This window comes from Globicephala melas, chromosome 5 (assembly GCF_963455315.2).
Source record: "Globicephala melas chromosome 5, mGloMel1.2, whole genome shotgun sequence".
Lineage (NCBI taxonomy): Eukaryota > Metazoa > Chordata > Mammalia > Artiodactyla > Delphinidae > Globicephala > Globicephala melas.
Window position 1 is genome coordinate 106,134,596 of NC_083318.1, and position 23,169 is coordinate 106,157,764.

Here is a 23,169-nt window from a genome sequence, read left to right on the forward strand (position 1 = left end):
TTTGAAAAGCACCACATGCTGAGTATTAAAGGAGGAGATAGTACTGACCTATAATAAATGAAGGACATAAAAACAACAATTTAAAAAAATATATGTACAAAGTCCCCTGGCTTTATAATCCTAACGGATCAAAACTTTATAATAGTAAATAAACAGTAATATAAAAATTACTAAACTGTTGAGTAATATTATAAAGAACAAATCATTCTCAGTTACAATGTCCAAGAAAAGCTTTGTATAACAGATAAAGCAGATAGAAGTAGAATAATATTCCAAGCAGAGTAAGCAGCACTAGGAAAAGCTTGGAAACACCAATGAGCATGGCAAGTTCAGATAATCAAAGCAAGAGGTATTATCTATGGTTAGGTAAGATGGGGCCAAACAACAGAGCATCCTGAACAGGAGAATGTGGAGTTCAGAGGACTTTATTACATTACAATGGCAAGCCACTGTAGGTTCCTGAGCAAGGAAATAATGATGAAAAAGAATAATCAGACCTAACTGGAGTGATAAATTATGTTGCTGAATTACAAAATGAGACGTTTGGAGTATAATCACAAAGCAAAATGAGAATACCAAGCAACAAGAGACCATGAAATAGACGTAGACAAACTTTGCCTATTTGAAATTCTGCCTAGCATCTAATGGAGGAAAAAAACACATATCTTCTGCCACCTTGACACATATACCATCAGCTGGCAATGCTTATCCTAGAGTAAACTTAAAAATCTCAAAGCTACAATGTAAACAAGCTATGTTCACAAGATCTTTGTAGCTCAGAATGATTCTTCCAGGATTCAGAAAGATGTCCTAGGTCCACACTACATGGAGTGGTCTGGTATATGGGTTTGTTGGACTAGTAGAGATAAAATTGTCTCTGAAAAGGAGATAAAGTATGAAACAAAAGCCCATTACACTATATGTTAAGTTTTAGAAGAATAACTTGCCAATAATATTCCACGAGTTCACAGCCTGTTATCAAAAGTTTAACATTAGACATTAGTCAGTTTTTCACTGGGATCATGTGAAGTTAACAAAGAACAGCAGTTAAGAGCACAGCCTCTTAGCCAACTGGGGGATCCTGGGCAAATTATTCAATCTACTGAAGCCTTGGTTTCTTCATTTGTTAGAAAAAAGAAAGTGAAGACATTAAAATAATATCTATAGTACCTCAAAGAATTGACAGAATAATGTAGTATCATGTAAAGGCATTAAGCACAGTACCTAACATACAGTAAGTGCTCAAAGAAGCTTAACTATTATTATTACTAATAAAATTCATTATTATAAATAATTGGAAAAATCTGTTGTCTTGGATTTGTTTTCTAAGTATTATTCTTCGATACTTATATAGCATATTTCAATATAAAAGGTACTGCTGTAGGCCCTTTACAATTTTAACTCATTTAATATATATAATTACCCTATGAGATAAATACTGTTAACATTCAGATGAGGAAACTGAAGTACTGACAGGTTAAAGTAACTTTTCCAAGTAGGTAATGAAGCTGGGATGTGAATCCAGGAAATCTGGCTCTGAATGCCATGCTCTTTTATTCAATGTGGCCTGTATGCTATACTAAATTTAAAGTACTGAACTTCCTTTTGCTGTAATTCTTTCTAAAATGCAATGTACTATTTCCTGACCCTCTCATCTCAGATTAGGTCAGGTCATGCAATTATATTTTCTCATAACACCCCATACTTCTTTAGAGTGTTTATCAGAACATGTAACTGAATAACTGTCTCCTTCAATACAATGTAAACTCTATGAAGGCAGCAACTGTGTCTGATTCACTACAGTGATCCTCAGGACTTCATATAAAGCACAGTGTTCAATATATATTTGTTGCATGAACATATATATTAACAAGGATTAACCATCAGCCAGCTAATAAACTGCAAATGAAAATAATTAAGCCTACAGGACTGAATAATAACAAAAACTGAATAAAAACAGAACAATAATAACAAAAACATATGATAAGAATAAGGATTCTAAAAATAAACTTTCTTAAATCGAAGTGTGAAAAAGGGCAAATTTTTCAGAGGGCATCAAAATAGCAAGGCTAATACACTCCACGTGGTGTTAAAGTAGATAATTCTGAGTTAAAATAGTCTAGTAAAGAATCTTGCTTTGCCTCCATACATTTACTTAACACTGTAAACAGGTTTAAGAGGCGCAAACTACTAAGTATAAAACAAATAAGTTTAAAAAAGTGTAATGTATAGTACAGGGAATATAGTAGCATTTTATAACAGTTTAGCATGGAGTATAATCTATAAAAATATCAAATTACTATGCTGTACACCTGAAACTAATATTGTAAGTCAACTATACTTCAATTACAAAATTAAAATTTTAAAATAAATGTTAAAAAAGTAAAGTTTTTTTTCCTTTTGTACAGAGCTTTTAGTAGTTTAAAAGCTTACGTGGTTCTGCATTATATTCAATCATAATCTACCTCCTTGAAAATTTCCTCTATTAGACTTAATTCCAACCCCTGGAGCTTCATATTGAAGTCTCTCTTCTATGTGACAGCTCTTCAAGCTGTTGAAGACAGCAATCATATTCCCCCGTAAATACTGCATTAATATTTACAGACTAAACAGATCTACATACTTCAGTTGTTCACTGTCCCAACTTCTTATTACAGAGTTTCTAAGTCTTCCTTAGTTGCCAATGTTTAATTAAATGCTGGTGCCCAAAAGCAAACACAACATTCCAGATATAGGCTGAGCAGAATAAAATTATTTGGTCTGAATACTACATAACTTTCCAATTTTGCCTTGAGTTACAGCTGACCCTTGAACAATGCAGAGGTTGGGTGCTGAGCCTCTGAGCAGTTGAAAATTCGCATATAACTTATAGTCAGCCCGCCACATCTGCAGATTCAACCAACCTTGGATCTCGTACTACTGAAAAAACTCCACATATAAGTAGACCAGCACAATTCAAACCCATATTGTTTCCAGGGTATGTATGTTAATCTGACAATCTCTAGAGTAGAATGACTCATTGTGGTTTTGACAAAATAATTCAGGTTTTTACTATTGGTTGGTTGGCTGACTTTCATTCTTTGTCACCTTATTTTTTTAATTATAAAAGTATGTTATACAAACAGAGGAATGTATAAAATATAGATGTACAGTCAACATAATTTTAAAAATAAAAACATGCACTCACCACTCAGGTGTAGAAACAGAAGATTATCAATACCTTAGAAGTCTCTCTTATATCCTTTCCAACTTCTCCTTTTAGTCCTTAAAGTAATCATGATCCTAATTTTTAAGTGTTAACCATTCTCTTGCTTTCCTTTATAGTTTTGTCATATATTCCTTCATCTCTAAACAATATATTGTTTAGTTTTGCTTGGCTTTATTTTCCTACTCATAATTTCGCATTGCCTCAATTCCTTCAATGTAAGATTTGAATCTTTTCGTATTTTATTTATTTTTAATAAGCCACCTCATATCTTTCAGGGAGTGAAGCAGGGACTACAGTGGATAGCCCATCACATGTAAAAAAAAAAAAAAAAAGAGAAAGGTAAGATTAATATTCTGCTTAGGTCAGCCTGCCCCATCGATATGAGACAATGCTATCTCTCCCCAAAAAGAAACTGAGCTGAAGGGAAGTTGAACATCTTTCAATCTTTCTCCTAACCTGGATTTTATAATAGGGCTTTAGAATGTATGTAAATTCCCTGAATTAATGAACTACATCTTTAAAGAGCATCCCAGGATAAATATAATTAAATAAATGAGGCAACATTTGAATTATTTAGTTTCAATTTATTCATACCTCATATGTAAACATAAATATTTGCTAGTTGACTATAGAAAATTTTCTTCTCATATAAAAACTTTAAAAATAGAACATCAGACTAAAAGAACTGAAAATAATCATTACTGCCTAAAAATTCAGATAAAATCTCAAGGCAATGAAATTTGCCTTATTTACCAATTTAAATCAAAGACTGGCTGATATCAGTCTACTTGCCAAAGCCTAAGACGACTGATGGAAAAAGGCTGTTCATCCTCCTTCCCAAGTCATGTTCAGTAACATGCCACTCCCTGCTTGTGGCATAAACCACAATAAATAAAAATGAATAAGCAAGTAAATAAAGTGCAAATATTTTTAAAAATCAGGAAAAGTGAGGTTTAAAAAGGACACTGGTGCATAAATGAGAAATAGATGATTGTAAAAAAGAGCAGATATCCTAGAGAGTCACAGATATCCTAAACGCATTTCAATACAAGCACTTAAAAATCTTAAGTCAGTAAATCATAGACTTAAAGAAATAAAGAGGGAAAAACAAACACAGCTATCTCATCATATTTGTAAATCCCCCTCAGAAGCCAAAAGAGTGCTTTCACAGGGTAAGTAATCCTATTTTTGCTCAGTATCTCCTCTTTCCCTCTAGTTCTTAAGAGAAAAGAAATTAACTTTCCAACGATTTGATATCTTCATTATTCCTACACTTGATATATCTAAATTTTACACCTAGGAATCCCTCAAGGAAACTTGATTTGTGATCTCTCAAAGAAATATATGTAGACACCTAATACACACAAGTGAGACATTTAAATGAGTAAACATTTCTCTGTTTGAATTATTTTGCTTTTGGTAAAAATTATAACTTTATAGTGCAGAATACAATTTTAAACCTGTTTTTCAAAGAATCATAATGGCTCACTTGGAACCTTTTAAATTCTGTGCCCCAAATTATCCAATACAGGTATCCCCCACTTTTCAAAAGTTCACTTTACACCATACATTAGTATCTGTTTTTGCTAACCAAAAGAAATCCAAAGAGGATTTTCCCTTCTATGAAAAAAGGCAAAAAGCAAAAATAGCGTTCAGGGTTTGTTTTGTAGCAATTTCGTTATAAAGGCAGCATGCAGCCTGAACACCCAGACTGGTATGGCCAAGATCCTTCCCCCAGAACTACATCAGTGCCTCAACATCAAGCCATCATAGCTTTGAACTGTGTCTGTGAGCGTTTGTGCTTTACCTTGATTTAGTTTGTCCATCTGTTAGCAAGATGTGTCCTAAGGTAACTGCTTCTTCGCTTTATTGCCATTTCAGCCTACAAAATGTTTCACAGGAATGCTCTAACTTGGATAGTGGGGGGAAATTGCACTTTCACAAATCTGTAACTACATATTTGGTCACCTTTGGACCAAAAATTGACATAGCAGCAGAAGAAAAAAAAAGCCATAGACACATATGGCACATCTGCTGTAAATCCGTTTACCCCCTAATCTGGCCAGTAAACAAGCAGACTGGAACATGTATGTTGAAACAAAGGTAACAAGAAAAAAATTAATTTCATGGGCTTGTAGTCTTACAACAATCCACCTATAAAACAGGATTACAAAAAAAAGCGTGAAGTATCTCTAGAAATAACATCCTTAGAAAATATAATGAAAGGAAATCAAATATGCAAAAGAAAAAGTGAAGGTCACCATAACTACTGTATAAAAGAAGCTGGAGTTGTACATCCTAGTTTACAATGTTTATTTATTCACGTTTATTCTTGATTAATCTGTGTATAAAAATCAAGCTATACTGTTTAAACATGTAAGAAATGAGGGAGTTCAGAATATACTCATCAAATTATCAGGCAATACAATTACAACAGACGTGTTTTCTAATGACTGCATTCCTATATGCTTTTTAACATAAAGTTATAAATACATTTATGGTAGAAATCATTATCAGGGTGGTATGTAGATTATATTTAGTAAAAGCAATGCAGGAAGGTATACAGCTAGCCAAATAGATCATTTTCTTAAAATGTCAATTATTATATATATATAAAAATCAATGTACAGGCCATTTTTACAGCTCAAATGTCACTTGCTGTAAGAAATGGCCCACATGTAACTAATAGATCTTTAACCAAATATTACAAATTTAAGGGCAAGAAAATCCAAGTTGTTATTAACATTTTGGCAATTTAGAGATTCTAATTAGAGTTTTTTTTTAAATTTTGTTTGCTTTTGTTTTGAATCTCCAGAGGGACGTGCATTCCTCTTAGAGGTAATGCACTATCAGATCTTAGATAGAGGATGTATCCTTCTAGGATAGAGGATGAATTGCTCTAGGATAGATAATATATCTGAAATTAACTAATAAAAGTAGATACTTAACCATACTTAAGATTAACAATACTTAAGACTAATTTAATCTTAACCAAAAGGCCTGGAAGCAACTCACATTGAATAATCTTAAAATGGTTAAAAGCACAGATGATCACTTGAATAAATTCATCACAGTAAAACCGTTTTTCCAAAACATTTTCCATCTCCATTCACTAGTCCATTCATTCTATAGCACAAGCAATTACTGTCTACTAAATATTAAACAGGAAACAGAAATAAAAGCATGATAGTGCAACCTCTACATAGATTTTCACTATTCTAAACCCCTCCAAAATAAGTAAGCCTTAGAGGAGAGAAAAATCAATACAACATTGAAATTCCTTTTAAAGCCACACTGAAAAATATTTTAGGGGACATCATGCGGCAAAATTATGAATTGCTGCTGATATCTAAGAATGCACATGCAAAATTTATTGTGTGGCCTTTGATACAACAGGCGAAAATTTACAAACCATGATTTTTTTAAATATTAAATAAAAATGTCATACATTACATTTATAAATTAAATAGCTGTAGCTACTATTAAAGCTAGTGTATTAGAACAAATATTTTAGGAATGTATTAACCAAAGATACTAAGAAACTGTAGGACAGAGGATCAAGCATGACTAAATAAATGTATAAAGTAAATGAAATCACATGATCACATTCATCAGTTAATAACATAACTATGGAACAAATACTGGTCACATGATATGTTTTAATATATATCATTATTTTCCTAGATTTTCTGTTACAAAAAGAAAACTAATTTCCAAACTGTTAAGTAATTAGGTTGTTTTATAAAATCTTGGTTTTGATTATAATTAATTGACAAATTCAGGGAAAGAAATAAAAAGTAATTACCTGTCATCATGAAAATGAAACAGGTAACTGACTCATTTTTTTTATCTAGTTGTTCTGCTATGAAGTGGACAAATATAAGCTTTGAATTATTATATATAAAGAAAGGAATATTAAACTGAGAAGAGTTAATTCCTACAAAAGTAGCTCTTGATTTTAAACTATTTTTAATTCAAATATCTATCTCAGTACACACACAAAAAAAACTCAAGTATTATTTTTGGTACTTCATAGAATTTTTGTCATATTTTAAACAAAACCATAATTTGGGGGATAAAAATGTCCTTAGAGGTCACCAATTAAAACCCTGATACTCTAGAGATGAAGGCACTGAGGTCCACAGAGTAAATGATTCATTGCCCATTTCAAGGTCACAATTTGTTGGCAGCTGAGACTACAGCTTCTTTTACTTTTACTTGACTACTCATTACTCTGTTAAGCTTCTCCTCTCACAGCAGCAACTCCGTAACAATTATGGTCTGTTAATACAAGTGTTAGTAAGATAAGAATTATGAGTAATACCAGATGATGATCTTTCAGGAAAAAAAACTGTAAGTTTCAAGAGGAATAGAAACACATTTTCATGAACACTGGGCCCTCTCAGAGGGTCAAAGAAACATAGTTGAGTTAATGGAATTTTCATCTCACCACTTGGTCATATGAAAACAAATCAGTGTATAAAATGCTGGTGCTCATCCTACATAACTAGGTGAATTTTAAAGCAAATTCAGCAAATTATTTTTGTTCTTTAAAATGTAAGTGTGAAATAGTATAAAAGTTAGATCTATAATTAAAACTGGAAAGAATAACTTTCTAAAAGTATTATTATTTTTCTTCTAATTATTTATAATAAAATTTCACTATAATATAACCATTATATTATACTTAGCTTAAGTGTCTTCTAAAATTATTTCTTAAATTTAAAAAAACTAGAGAAGGTTTCTCTTTGTTTCAAAGCAATTTATTGGCAAATTTTTTAAATCAAAATTTTATTTTTTCATTTCTGCCCATCAATCTGTAAATAATGATAGCTCATAAGAAAAAAGCACCAGTTATTTTTCAGATTAAAGCTTCTCAGAATAGTTTACCTTCATCCTGCTGTGTCTTCTATTTCAATAACTTTCAACCAACTTACAAGTGATAACAGAAATCAAAACCTAATCCCCTAATCTTTAAATGATATTAAAGAGATAGCAAACACAATGGCTATCATGCTTAGAATATATATATATATATATATATAAAATATTTTAGCACTCAATGATGAGAAAAAAATTAGTTTCTGATGATGTTTGTTATTACAAAGTCAAAATATGAGAAGCAATATGCAAGTCAGACACAAAATAAATACTGAAGAAAGTACAGAAGATATAAAAGATGAATATTCACATATAAAATGGTCCACACAAATCAGAATGGATTCATCTAAGAAAAAAATTACTTAGAGAAGAAGCAAGCACAGTCAACACAGTTGTACTAAAAAAAAAAAAAATCTTCAAAGTCTCAAAAAGCAGGACTGATAAAATTTCAGTTAACTAAAAGTCCACATCTTCTCAATTTCTAATTCTTAAAATCTCACTGAAATCACCAAAGCAAATGCTATACAGAAATGTTTGCCATTAAGTCACCATCACGCTGTTTTTCTAATAGGTGTTTGCTCATACTGTGCCCCTTTCTGCCCATAAACTCTCCTCAAGATTTACAACCAAGATCAGGTGGGAGGCATCCCCTTCCTCTGTACTCCCCAAATAACCTGTGCTTAGCGTTTGTGTCTCTGCCTTCTTCAGCAGACTGTGACTCCTTAAGAGCCAAAACAATGTTTTATTTATCTTTAGCTCCAGATTACTTAGGAAAGTACAATTAACACATGAGAGGCATTCAAAACACATTTGTTCTTTAATTAAATTTTATCAGTCATGGGCAAAACAACAGTACAAAAGTCAGATGAAATTAAATCAATGGCACAAGCTCGTTTGTGACAGAGGTTCTTCACCTCTGTTTTAAAAGTTTTAGCTGGTCATTCAAGTAAAAAACTACCACTTGCATCAGGATTACACAAACACAGAAATGAGACAAGAAATGCCTTGCCTACAGTTATTTGTTAATAAATTATTTAATAAAATGAATTATGAACACACACTGAGGCTACCTCACTCCTTCCACTAAATATTTTCCAAGACTTTCTTCTTCAAAACTAAGACTTTCCTTTATCTCCTTGATTTTGATCTCCTAGATGGTGAAGAATCCTCCAGGGGAAAGCAGTGGCAATATTAGAAGGCCCAGATTCAAAACAGAGGCAAAGTTTTAGCAAAAGCAGGATTATTCACACTGATAGTCTGATCCATTATTAAACAGATACAAAATTATGAGACAGAAAAGGCTTATTGAAAAAGATGTGATACTGAATGACCTAAGATGTTTCCATACATCAAATATTTAGTATAGAACCTATCACCTAGACCCCAAGTCTGTACTCTACCCATTAAACCCAGTAAGTATCCTATTTATTACAGCTTCCTAATATAACCAGGTGATAGATAATTTCTTACCCTGCTGGTTGGGTGCTGAGTTCCCAGTGAGGTTAGGGAGGTTATTCTCTGACATTTTGGAGATGGAGACAGTCTCTATCTTTGAAGTAAAGAAAGGTGTGTGTGTGGGGGGGTAATTTTGGCATTAGCCCCAGTTTTCAGCTTTTCTTAAAATATTTTGCTTAAAATAAAGCTCGCTATAAATGGAACCAAAAAAAAAACCCAAAATATTTTAAAAATTTATTTTAAGGTACTATGCAATGAGAACATTTGGGATTCTAGTAAGAGCACTAAATGGTCACCAGAAGTACTCTGGCTTTAGTACTTATATAGATGCCTGCTCTCCCTTGGAAAAAACTTCTATTTTCCTCAACACCAATGATTGTCATTTAACTAAATAAAGTCTAATTTTTTTCTCTTTTATTTTTCAGACTTGAAAAATGGGCGTGGTAATGCCAAAACAATGTGGATAGTAAAAGCACATTCTTAAAGACCTCTGAAATAAAAATGTAAATGACTGTTTATATCACATATAATAGCAAAAGATCATTAAGGTAAGATTTGATAGTAATGCTCGAAATAGCATCAAAACTGAAAGGGTAATAGAAGAGTGTCAAAGCAAATTAAAAAAAAAATACTATACCCAAAGAAAACATCTTAAAATAGCAGTTAAACTCACTATCTAGAAAATTAGATTCAAATTCTTCAAGAAAACAGAGGCAAAGGATGATCTAATGGAAGTGCATTTAAGGGACTCTAGGAACCAGTAGCAACCTCTCAAGATCTCAAAACAATCCAATGCTTGAAACATGCAGGATATATCAGTAACAGAGTATCCCTTCCCCTCGAAAAACACATCACTACCACCAAATGATCTCAACCCTGAGCCATCCAGCAAAACCCTACAACCTTTATCTAAAGGAAACTGCACATAAAAAGGCATCAGCTCTTTAAAGCCCAGAGGATCCAATATTAACAAAAGGAAAAGGTAAGCCCGAACACTGCCAACAATATTCAATCTACTCTTAACCTGCCCTGTGGCAATATGTGACTTCCTGTCTGTCTATAGCTCCTGCCCCTACTTTAATGACCTCTGAAGATCTGATATTTGCTTTCTTATCAAAGATTCCTAGACCCCTGATCTCTGATTCTTCCACTTCCTTGAATTCTCTCTTTTCCTGCTTAGTTGCCTCTTAACTCAAGCTTCACTCATATTTCTAGTCAATCACAATAAGGATTTTTGTGGTACTGTCTGTAGACAAGGCCTCGAGCCTTGTGTTTACAAGCCCTAGTATTTAATTGAAATTTTTGGCTTATATTTGGATCTTAGCTTTTGCCTCTGATGATGAACTAAAACTGAAAAAATATATAAAACACAAATTGTTCAATTTTTTGTTATAAGCAATTTTGATATAAAGTTTATAAAATCTGAAATAGAATGACTAAAGCAAACTGTCTGCGCCCTCTAAGAATTTCAATTCTTGAAGCTAACTGTATCCCTAATGAACATAATCAAGTTGGAAATGCTATAACTGAACAGGGGTTTTCTTTGGGAACTACAGGTGAATAGGAAGTTAACTATGGCCCTACGACTCAAGTAAAAAACATCTTAAAAGTCGAATTAAAAGCAGATGGGTAAGGGCTTCCCTGGTGGCGCAGTGGTTGAGAGTCCACCTGCTGATGCAGGGGACACGGGTTCGTGCCCCGGTCTGGGAGGATCCCACATGCTGCGGAGCGGCTGGGCCCGTGAGCCATGGCCGCTGAGCCTGCGTGTCCGGAGCCTGTGCTCCGCAGCGGGAGAGGCCACAACAGTGAGAGGCCCGCGTACCGCCAAAAAAAAAAAAAAAAAAAAAAAAAAAGCAGATGGGTAAACCATGTTTAAATAGAAAATCTGACAAACTAAAAACAGTTTTAAGAATCTTGAAATTTAAGTTAACTTTGTAAGGGAAATGAATGGATATAGAAATAAAATGTTTCAGCATTACCATGTTAAAACAGACGCAAGTATCTTGCTCAGCAACTAAATGCCTAATATTCCACTCCAAAAGAATAATTTAATCCAATTTGCTCTAAGAACTCTGTTAATCATTTGCTATCCACCTAATTTTATCTTTAACTCAGTTGTCTTTATTAAAAGAAAAATGGAAGTATTTCTATTTTGTAATTTAATAGAAATCATACCTAAGACTTTATTAACTTAGATGATTGTAAAGTTCCCAAATTCCAAACTAATAATTGAGGATACTGCTGAAAAGTTTCTTGTAGGGAACCCTCCCTTCAGGTCTAAAATTCTGACTCCACCTCCTAATCAGAATCTCCTAAAAATATTCATCGTAATACCATGGGAGTGGCCATGATGGATAAGCAAGTCTATACAGTGTATAAAAATTACTCTCCCTTTTGACAATGTTTTTCCTTTTCAATTTCCTTTTCTTACCAAATTTGAGAATATCAATTTTAAATAGATATAAGTTTCAGTAGTATGATTCTGCAACTATATATTAATTTAAGCTATGGCTTTGAAATTATAATCAAGAACAATTATAATCCTTAGTAGGAGACCTTTTCTTTCTATTGGACTTTTCAATAAGCCAATATTCTTCTAATAAATTTTATTTTAAGCATGAAGTAATAACCAACTGAAATCTACAGCTGCATTAAAAAATGAGACAAACTGGTGTAGGGGGAGGGGGGAGGGTAGAGGTTAACACAGTAACAAACAGGCAGTAGGAAAATACCAGAGTGATATTACATCTCCTCCTTCACAATGCCAAATATTTAGTTAGCATATGGCCCAAAGCTTGTCTTAATTATCCCTCAAATGCTTTAGAGAAACTTACTTTTTTTAAAGCATGAAATTAAAGAGAATGGTCATAAACATCTCTTAATGATGCTTTTTGTCTTTCATGAGTAATAATGACAGATTTCCAGATTGGTGAGCATAAGGTTGTGTCTACACATGACCCACCTGAAATGCCTCTGATTTTACCAACTCCCTATCCCTGCCCTCAAAAAAAGATTATTGTGTAGACTTCACCAAAGATGCAGTAACACTCTTATAAATTGGTTTAAGTAACAAATCTTGTAACTTATATAGAAATCATTTCAAATGAGGATTAGTCATTACACAAACAGTAAATTGATGAAACAGGATCATGAACTCTAAAGTAAATCAAAACTAAATGATCCCCCCCCAGTAATGTTTAAATAGCTAAATATAGGAAGTTTATACAAAAGAAAAGTCTCAACAAAATTTACCATGAATTCACAAAATTGAGGTAAAATTTATGTTAAATACTCACCACTAATGTTGAGTTCAAAAGAAATGAATTTATAAATAATCTATAATACTTCCTAATTTCATATTCTACAATATTGTTTAAAGTACTTTTAAACTTACCCAAATGAAGTAATGTAAACTGGGCTGCCAGTTCCTTTGCATCTTCCAGAGTAGTACAGAGTTTGTCTGGCATGAAGTAACTCTGGGATCCATTTGCAATAGCAGGAATAACGATTTTATATATCAAGAGTACTTTCCCATCTTGACTTGTTGTTGAATATAAATAATATTCTGGTGGTGCCCAATTATTTTTGTTGCAGTAATAATCCAAATGCATTACTGCAGAATTGAAATGACTGGATTTTAAAGAATACATACTAATTGGAGTAAGCTTTGTTCCAGGAAAAAGTGGGTAAGTGCATCTTTCAATTTCAGGGAGGCCTGGGCTATGCTGGCCATTGAGTCGAGCTGGAAGAGTTGGTGGCTTGCCTAGAATTTTGGGGTAGCTCTCTTCTTTGTTAGCAAACACAATCAGGTTTTCCGAATTGGGGCTAATCTGACCATTAAGATGCTGTCTCCAAGTGTTTTCTTTAATTACAGGTTTTGCCAGTGTTACCTCAATACGTGCTCCATCAATGCATTTTCCATTCATAACAGACATAGCAGCCACTGCATCTTCTCGGTTGAAGAAGTGAACAAAAGCATAATCTCTAAGTTTCTTTACTCGTTCAACTGCACCAGGTTTGAATTTACTGAATTCTACTTTAATTGTTTCCTCTGCAGTTGAGATCATTAAATTTCGTACATAGAGAACCTTAACTCTCTGCATGGTTTCCTCATCAACCTCTTTCTCTGGGTCAGCCCAATCTACCTGAATGGTATGGCCCCATAGTTGGAAGGTTCCTGTAAAAAAGAATAAATTAATTTGAAGACAATTAAAACAAAAGTCAAAATTAAGTAAATCTGTTTCTCCAAAGAAGCAGAAACTCAAATACATGTCGATATATGTAGTCAGCATTAGTTTCCTACTCACAAAATAGTTTTTACTAAGGCAAACCTAGCCAGAACTTATGGTGAAATTAATTTTAAGAGTCAAAAGAACAAAAACACTTCAAAGATGGACCTTTATTAGAAGAATTAGGTACTGTCCTTTGTATTTTTATCAAACAACAATGAACAGCTAAATTAAAATGTATACATTTAGTAAATCAGTAAATTATTATAACTAATGACTCATAAGATCAGCTTCATGTCTTTTGGAATCACTTGGTTTATTTTACTTCCTTAAACAATCTCCATTCCTCTTTAAGGGCACTACATATTTTCATAAATTGATCTATGAGGTACTGTCGTCTGTCCATATGTATAGTAAGGTTAACACAGAAAAATAACCTTTGAAAAAGGATAAGTTTACCTGGAATTAGTTTTCTCCTAGCCATAGCAGCAGCTCTGTGAGATTCATATTCAACAAATGCAAAACCGCGATTTTTGGTCTTATCAGTTGCACTCGGGTAAACAATGACATCTACAACTCCTTCTGTAACTTTCTTCATTTCATCCAAGATTTCTTCCTTCTTCTTTTCCTTTGGAATAGCTCCAATAAATAATCTGCAATTATCCAAGCTTACACACACACCAATAAACTTCCCTGGTCGAATCTCATAATTATTAAGAATTCTGATGGCTAACTGGGCTTCTTCTTTTGTAGTATACATCACAAAAGCATAACCTCGATTTTCACCACTAAATTCCATCATAAGTCGAAATTCATATATCTTCCCAGCTCTTTCAAATACAGGAACTAACTCATCTTCATACATATCACGAGGTATTTTTCCTACAAAAACTTCACAGCCTCTAGGTGGAGGTGGACCTTCCCAACCTGAAAGACAAAAATAAATAAACAGACAAATAAATTCTAATAAGATATTTATGTTCACTATTCAGTAATTCATGCCACAAATTTACTGTGAGTCTTTTATATGCTATGCACTATTACAGGTGTTGGGGATACAACAGTGAACAAACTAGAAGCCCCCTTCCCTCATGAAGCTTATATTCAATAGAGAAAGGAGACAATGAGTAATAAGTGCTATGGAGAAAAATAAAGCCTGAATGAAATGAGGGAATGAGCCTTGAGAATATATCAGAAAAAAGAAAAGCAAGTGCTTTTTATATTAGTTATATTAGAACAACCAGAGCATGCAGGTCTGTATAGGAAATGCATACTTGAGGGAGGAGTAAAATGGTAGCCATCAATGCAGTCAGAGGCCAAGATTTTCTTTCAAGTCTGACAGAAAGTTAATTGGAGGGTTTGAGCAAGGAAATTGTACTGGTATTGGCAGAAAGGCAAAACATTATATCCAATAACCTGTTTGCATCTAGTATAAACAGCACTCCTCTACTCACTACTCTCAAATTCCTCCCCAAATGACCTCCCCTTTCATAGCTAGAGTACCCTTTCCCGACTGACCTAATCCTGACTTCTTTCTCAACTGCTTCTTAAACCAAGTGGAGAGTTAAAAAATGTAAGGGAAAGACATGCATAACCATATAATCTACCTCTTTTCCCTCCCAACAGTAAAAATGATTGCTGACGTCTTAAAGCGGTTACAAGGAAAGAGCTATTGTTTGGGATACTTGTGGAGATATACCTGATGTAAATGCCTACATTAAAGATTCAATTTTTTGAACATAAACAAATTCACACCTGGAGGTGGACCACCAAACTTCCTTTGCCCATTTTCTTGAACCATGTTGTATCCAGTCTTTTCCATCAAAGCAAGTAATGCTGCTTCATTCTGAGTACCAGTTCGGACTTTACTGCATCCATTTGTTCCATCTGTATTTTCTTCATTCATGGTTGCAGTTCCTAAAGCAAAGTTTAAAAGCAGTGTTTATGACATGGAGCGCCAGGAGGAATCTATGAAGCATTTCTTTGAGTAGCAAAAAACCAAGGATAGTTGTGGCTGCTACATTTGGTTATCACTGTAGCCCTGCCCCCAAAGTTCTTCCCTACAGTGGAAGCTGGAAAACTCTTTTAATGTCTCTGATCAATTAAGCAGTACCTTTTTAAGGCCTAAGCTACAAAGAAAGGAAGTCAAAAGTGAAAAAGAGAAAGGCAACAACAAAAACAAAAGTGGGAAAACAGAAGTAACTGAAAGGGAGAGGAGAAAAAAGCAAGCAGAAGTAGTAACAAAGTATTCAGAAATTATAAATTGATAGAGCTAAAATTAGGTGACCTCCAAAAGTCCTTCCTTGTTTTAAAATATCTGAGTTTTTCTGAGTGATGAGGAATACAGCTACAAACACAACCATATCATACACATCACACCCAATCTTTTTACAGTCTTTAAATTTCTTTCCAAGCAATCCTATTGCATCCAATGATGTAATTCTGAACATGGCAGGAGAGTAGCTCATGCACCCATACAGCTTCTACCTGCCATCTACCTCATTGCCTTAAATTTAGCAGCCCAGTGTTCTTTATTAAACTACTATTAAAGTAACAATAAACTACTACTTTATTAAACTACTATTAAAGTCATTTATCAAACTGCCTACTGAGTTTGCCTAACTAGCACTGAGAACGAGATTTTCATTTGGCATCCTGAATTCAACAGATCCAGAACTGAATGTCATTTTATCTTCCAAACGTGTTCCTTCCTGTTTTACCTGACTTCCATCAATTCATCCATCCAACCAATAAATGGCACCACAAGGAGTATGTATTACTCCTTCTCCAAACTGTCACAACCAGAAACTTGGGACTAAACCCTGAAGTCCTTCCTTTGACTCACAGCTATCAGTCACAAAGACCTGCATATTTTCCCTTCTAAATATTTTTTTTCTTTTCTTTTGAAGGAAAGAATTTTTATTTTTTATCACCACATCTAACAGTTCTCAATAACTCTGAAATAACTCTATTATGTGCAACATAAAATTTTTTAAATCTGAAAAAAAAGAATGCTGTAAAAATAAAGAAATGAACACCGTGTAGAACCAACTGTAGACCTTGAATGTAACCCTACAATACCTATTTCTTACTTCTTTTGGCTGAATTTTTCCATGTAAATTCTACCATTTCGAAATAAATTGACCTCCCTTCCTTCAGCTCATGGAGCACGTAATTAATTTTTACTTTTCAAAAATGAAATGCATTTGGTAAATGTACCAGAAAGAACTGGTTCTCATCGAGAGGCAACTGCCGTAGAGAGATTACAAGCATATACACACTACCAAATGTAAAATAGCTAGCTAGTGGGAAGCAGATGCGTAGCACAGGGAGATGAGCTTGGTGCTTTGTGTCCACCCAAATATTTCTTGAAATCAATCTTTTCCTGTCTATCCCCACAGCCTGTTCTCAATTATTTCTTACTTGAATTAGCATAGTCCTTCCTCATTACTCAGTATCCATAGGGGATTCCCACAGATACCAAAACCCACGTACGCTCAAGTCTCATAAAATAGCATAGTAGTTGCCTATAACCTATGCACCTCTTCCCACATACTTTAAATCATCTCTAGATTACTAGAACACCTAATAAAATGTAAATGGTATATGAACAGTTGTAAATGCAATGCAAATGATATATAAATAGTTGCCAGCATTCCTGGCAAATTCAAGTTTGGGGAACTTTCTGGAATTTCTTTTTTCAAATGTTTTCGATCAAAGATTGGTTGACTCTGCAGCTGTGGAACTGCGGATACGGAGGGCCAACTATGCTAGGTTCCTAACCATTGTTTCAGGTTTTAGCCTTGTCTCTTACAAACAAAATCTCCACAATGCTGTCAAGATGATATAAAATATGTATATGACTACTTTAAGCTTCTCTTACAAATCAGAGCTAAGGGAAAAAATGGGTAAACTTATTTTTAAAATCTTATAGTCAAGAAGGTCCTGCTAAAAAATAAACAAAAAGCCTCAAAGAAAAATATTACTAGATTATTTTTACTACCTAAGTATTAACTATTTTGAAGGCAAAAAATACCACAAAACTAAGATGGAAAATTACAAACAGGGAAAAATGATCTGCAACACAACATAATAAAAGGCTAATTTCCTTCAAATAAGAAGAGCAGCATGGTGTCATAATTGAGAGCAAATTCAGGTACCTAAACGACTGCTTAAATGTGAACCCTGGTTCCTCCCCTTTACTAGCTATGACTTTGGGCAAGTTTGGCCTCAGTTTGTCTCTAAAAGATAGATAGTAACAGTTTCTACTTCATAGAGTTATTGTCAGCATTAAGCATAAAGTGCTTAAAATAGTATTTTGCATATAAGCACTATAAATGTATTTACTATCTAATTAATAGAATATATAATAGTAATTTCTAATAAAATAATACTGTTGTATAATAAATTAATAGAACAATAAAAAAACAAACTGCTGACCAGGGACTGCAAACTCTAATTCATTCATTTACTCAAGAAATGTTTATTAAGGACCAACTGTGTGCCACGCACTATTCCTTATGTCTGGGATACATCAGTAAGTAAAAGACCAAAATTCCTCCCTTGTATAGCTTATACTCCAGTAAGGAAAACAAATGATAATACAAGTAATATGTAAATAATATATGTTAAAAGATAACAGTAGGGGGGAAAAGAACAGAGATAGGGCACATGGGTGGCGAAGAGGTTTGCAGAAGACAGGGTGTAATTTTAAACAGATAAGCAGCATAGGCCTCCCTATAACACTGAGGAACCTAGCCATTGCAGTTATTTGGGAAGAACATTCAACACAAATGGAAAAACGAGGACAGAGGCCCAAGAGTAGAAGTATGCATGGCACATATAAGGTACAGCAAGGGGACCAGTATGGTAAAGCCAAGAGGAGAACAGTGGGAGATGAAGTCAGCAAGGTAACAAGCTGCCACATCACACAGACCTTGTAAGTCAGGTGCCGAAGGACTTCACGGTTTATTCTGAGTAAATAAGGAGCCACTGGAGATTTTGAGCACAAGGGTAATATGATCTTTCATTTTAAAAGGAACACCTGGGCTTCCCTGGTGGCGCAGTGGTTGGGAGTCCGCCTGCCGATGCAGGGGATACAGGTTCATGCCCCGGTCCGGGAAGATCCCACATGCTACAGGGCGGCTGGGCCCGTGAGCCATGGCCGCTAAGCCTGCGCGTCCGGAGCCTGTGCTCCGCAACAGGAAAGGCCACAACAGTGAGAGGCCCGCGTACAGCAAAAAAAAAAAAAAAAAAAAAAAAAAGGAACACCTGGCTATTGTATTGTTCTACTAAGCAGAGAGAACTGCACAAAGTTGTAAAGTGCTGAACAGAAGGTATCTTCCCGCCAAACTGAAGTATTCAAATACAGGTTGGACATGCTGGAGAAATTCAAACAAAGGGTGCATTGCTGGACCACGTGGCTTTTAATGTTCCTTCCAAAATTTAGTACAAAGAGAGTTCACGCATAGACCCTGCCTTAAAAGGACTTAGAATCCAGGAAAGAGCAATATCATCATCATCATCCAGTTAGGTGTCTTCTTTGTTTTAAACCTGCATTTCAGAGAGCATTATCTCTACAAGAGATTCATAGTTCCTTGAAAACAAAATGTTGCAGGGTTTTAAAAAAAACTGGAAATTAATTCAATTAAAAAAACAATAATAAAAACTGTAGAGACCAAACGAAATACCTGCAGACTTTCTGTGGTTTCAACTCTGGGCTGCATAAGAGCAGAGATCCCACCTGCCTTGAACACTTTCCCTGTTACCCACCACAGTGCTTGGTATACAGTAGGTACTCAGTAATTATTTGTTGGATGAAGAATCTAACAGAAAATTCAAAAAAATCCTTAATATAACTTCATACACTTTGGGCAGGTGTGCATTAAATTGGAATGATTTTTTTGAGGAAAATTTGTTAATATTTATTAAAATCTAGGGCTTCCCTGGTGGCGCAGTGGTTGAGAGTCTGCCTGCCGATGCAGGGGACACTGGTTCGAGCCCCGGTCCGGGAAGATCCCACATGCCGCAGAGCGTGAGCCATAGCCGCTGAGCCTGCGCGTCTGGAGCCTGTGCTCCGCAACGGGAGAGGCCACAACAGTGAGAGGCCCGCGTACCGCAAAAAAAAAAAAAAAAAATCTAAAATGTACATATACTCAGTAATTCAATTACTAAGAAATTAACCTACAGGTATAGTTGCACAAGTATATAAAGATATACGCACAAGCATGTTCACTGAAACATTGTATGCAAAATAAAAAGTCTAAAAACTATCTAGTTGTCTACCAATAGAGGAATGATTTAAAAATTATGGTATAACTACACAATGGAATGTTATGTAGTTATTAAAGAATGTCATAGATTTGTGTGTGCTGATATGGAAAAATATTCAAGAAATATCACATGAGAGTAAGTTGGAGAACAATACATTTTACTATATATCAACTGTGTGTTTTGTTTAAAGATATATATGTATACACTCACAGATGCTTGTGAATACAAAAATTAAGGCATACAATTTTGGAAAAATTTACAAGGAACTTTAACAGTAGTTATCATTGGTAAGTAGGAATGAGGAGTTAAGGGACCTTAATTTGTCACTTTTCTGTGAATATCAAGAGTATGCTACTTTTATTAAAAGCAGAAAGCCCTTTCAGGGATTTCCCACTCTTCCATAAAGATAAAATCTAAACTCTTTTTTAGAAAAGTCATAAAGGTCCTTTCCTAACCTGGCCTACCTACCCCTCTCCAACTTCATTTCTTACTATATGTCAACAACAACACTTATCTAGTTGCAATTTCACAAATATGCCATGTTCTCATATATCAGCCTTTGCATAGGCTGCTCCCACAGTCCTTCCTCACTTTCTTTGCCTTTCCCACTCTTAATATTTTCCCAAAAAACCCTTGTCGACCCTCCCTTCTCAACGCTAAATTAGGTACTGTATTCCTTTGTACTGCTACCATCTCAGAGTGCTGGGCTGTCAATCCCTACCGCTCCTCCTCTCCAACCCCCGACAGAGTTTTAGAAGGGTCTAGTCTTTTATTTCCAGATTTCTACCACAATGTACATTCCCTGGCATATGTTTAATGCTCAATGAATGAGACAGGGAGAGACATTGTGGTTTAACTAAAAGTAATGGACCTGGGTTCTACTTCTCAGTCAACAGACCTTTGACCAATCACTTTACACTTTTACCTTTACTAATTTCTGAAATTCCATTTTATGCTTATTTCTGCATTCATTTATTTACCACATTATATACTCTGCATGATGACGGGCACTTTATACACATTATCTCATTTAGTACTTACCCTGTGAGGTAAGTTTTCTTTTCCATTTTAAAAATAAATAAACTAAGACTAAGAGAGACAAAAGTCATAGCACTTGTAGGGTAGATATGCAAATCAGAGACCCGTCTGCCTAAATACTGGACTCCTAAACCCCTACTTTATATTACCCTCGTTTTAGTTATTTAATAATCTGAGATCTCCAAAGAGTGATATAATTTGCCGGAGATCATATAACTTAAAAACTGCAATACCAGTACCTGAATCCAGACTTTTTTCAGAATAGTTTAAAAAAAAAGGTTAAAATAACTAATCAATTATTCATGCCTTCTTTGAAAAACTACAACACAATTAAAAAAAAAAAAACCACAACACTGTACAAACTTAGAGGGAAAAAAAATCCATCAACAAAAACTTTTTGGAAAACCCCTAATAAAATAATTTCAAACTTATCAGAGACCTTAAAAATCATCTAATTCAACCACCCACCTGATGTTTACATCTTCTTTATAATATTGCTGCAGAGCAGTCATCCATCTTATTCTTGAATTCTTACAACAAACTCACTATCCACTAGAGCAATCTAAGTTTGGCTAACTCTTTAAGAAAGTTCTTCCTTTTAATGGATCATAATCTCTTTCCTTGTAACTTTCACCTATAGGTTCTGACTTTATTCTTCTGGCCAAACTGAACATATCTCTTTCATATAACTGCATTTGAAAAACGATTCTTCTCTTCTCCAGGTTAAACATTATCAGTTTCTTTAACCCAACATCTTCTAAGTTGATGTCCCTAAAATGATTATTCCAGGAGCTATTAACAGGTCTCAAAATTGTGTTCAATGCCTAAAAACATCTGAGAATCACTATACCGTCCTCTTAAGAGCATCACAAGGAAAACCAGTATATTTAAGCCCACAAAAAGTTTTAGTTAAACAAACCTTTCGGCTTTGTTTAACTCAGTGTTTTCCAAACATTTCAATATGATACCCTAATTTTCCTTAGTAACTCTATTAGCTTTCTACAGAGCCATTTGGAAAATGGGTGTATTAACTGCTTCTTGTATAGTTTCATGTTCCCTCACTATCCTCTTTTACCTTTAAAAGCATGATGGCCAAGACTGAAAAGTCCACCAGTACAGAGAAAGATTACATGTTTTACACAGCTGCATGACACTCACAGTTCAAATTAAGCAAACTGTCAAAAAAACAAACAAAAACCAAAAAACCCAAATCTGTCCTAGCCTATATCAAGTAACTAGATTTTAGAGTCATACTGAATTTCATCTTCTTAGGTTTAACCAACCAGTTCTTCCCACCCTCCTCTCTAATCCAACTGGTGCTCCATACATGAAATGACCTAACTTATCCCCCTCTTCCAAGACACAACTTTTACATATGTGCAAGCTTAATTAAGAGCTATCTTTCCAAATATAATTAAAAAAAAACAACTTAAATCTGCCCTAGTCTAACCAGTGAATAGTAACAGAATTCAACAATGGCTTAAATAGTCAACATTCTGTCATCCTTGTAATAAAACAGAATATCCACCCATCAATATTATTTGTGTACTGATAATTCATTTTAAAAATGTATTTACACTTGAACAGGTATATGTGATATCCTAAAGAACTTTTGTTTTAAATAATAAAGCTACATTGTAAAGGCCCATCTCCATAAAAGGTAAAAAGCTGTTCAGCTTTTCCTTAATTCCTCCTTCCATGTTCATTTCATCATGGCTAGTAACGTCTCCTTTCTCTTTATATAATTTTCAGATTCTTTTAATTTACTGGCCTCATATATTTACTAAATGGCAGAAGTAGGAAAGAAGTCTTATCAAGGGAAAAGTCTTAAGTCTGTATATTCAGCTAACTGTGTACCTTATACTATACTTCAGGAATATATTTTATTAATGTGACATCAAATCCCAATAAATAAATCAATGTATTATTAATAGATTCTTATAAAAGAGATGCTACTCTTTGACAATCAAAATCATTAATGAGAGAAAGATTAGTTAACCAACCTTTTGTCTTTAAACACAATTTTTTTCTACTATCATTCCTTTAAAATCAAAAGCATTTTAAATGATGTAACTACCTTTCTCT

The 23,169-nt window shown here is 34.2% G+C and overlaps 1 protein-coding gene across 1 annotated transcript in view; it reads right to left on the reverse strand.

The window, feature by feature from the left end:
• Nucleotides 1-15,679, reverse strand: part of RBM46 (RNA binding motif protein 46) — a 31,355-nt gene extending 15,676 nt beyond the window's left edge. The window contains exons 1-3 of the mRNA XM_030878300.2: nucleotides 15,529-15,679; nucleotides 14,233-14,700; nucleotides 12,939-13,721 (exon numbers count right to left, since the gene is read on the reverse strand). Of these exons, the coding sequence (XP_030734160.1) occupies nucleotides 12,939-13,721; nucleotides 14,233-14,700; nucleotides 15,529-15,679 (1,402 nt within the window). The remainder of the gene's footprint in view (nucleotides 1-12,938; nucleotides 13,722-14,232; nucleotides 14,701-15,528) is intronic.
• Between the last annotated feature and the right edge of the window lie 7,490 nt (nucleotides 15,680-23,169).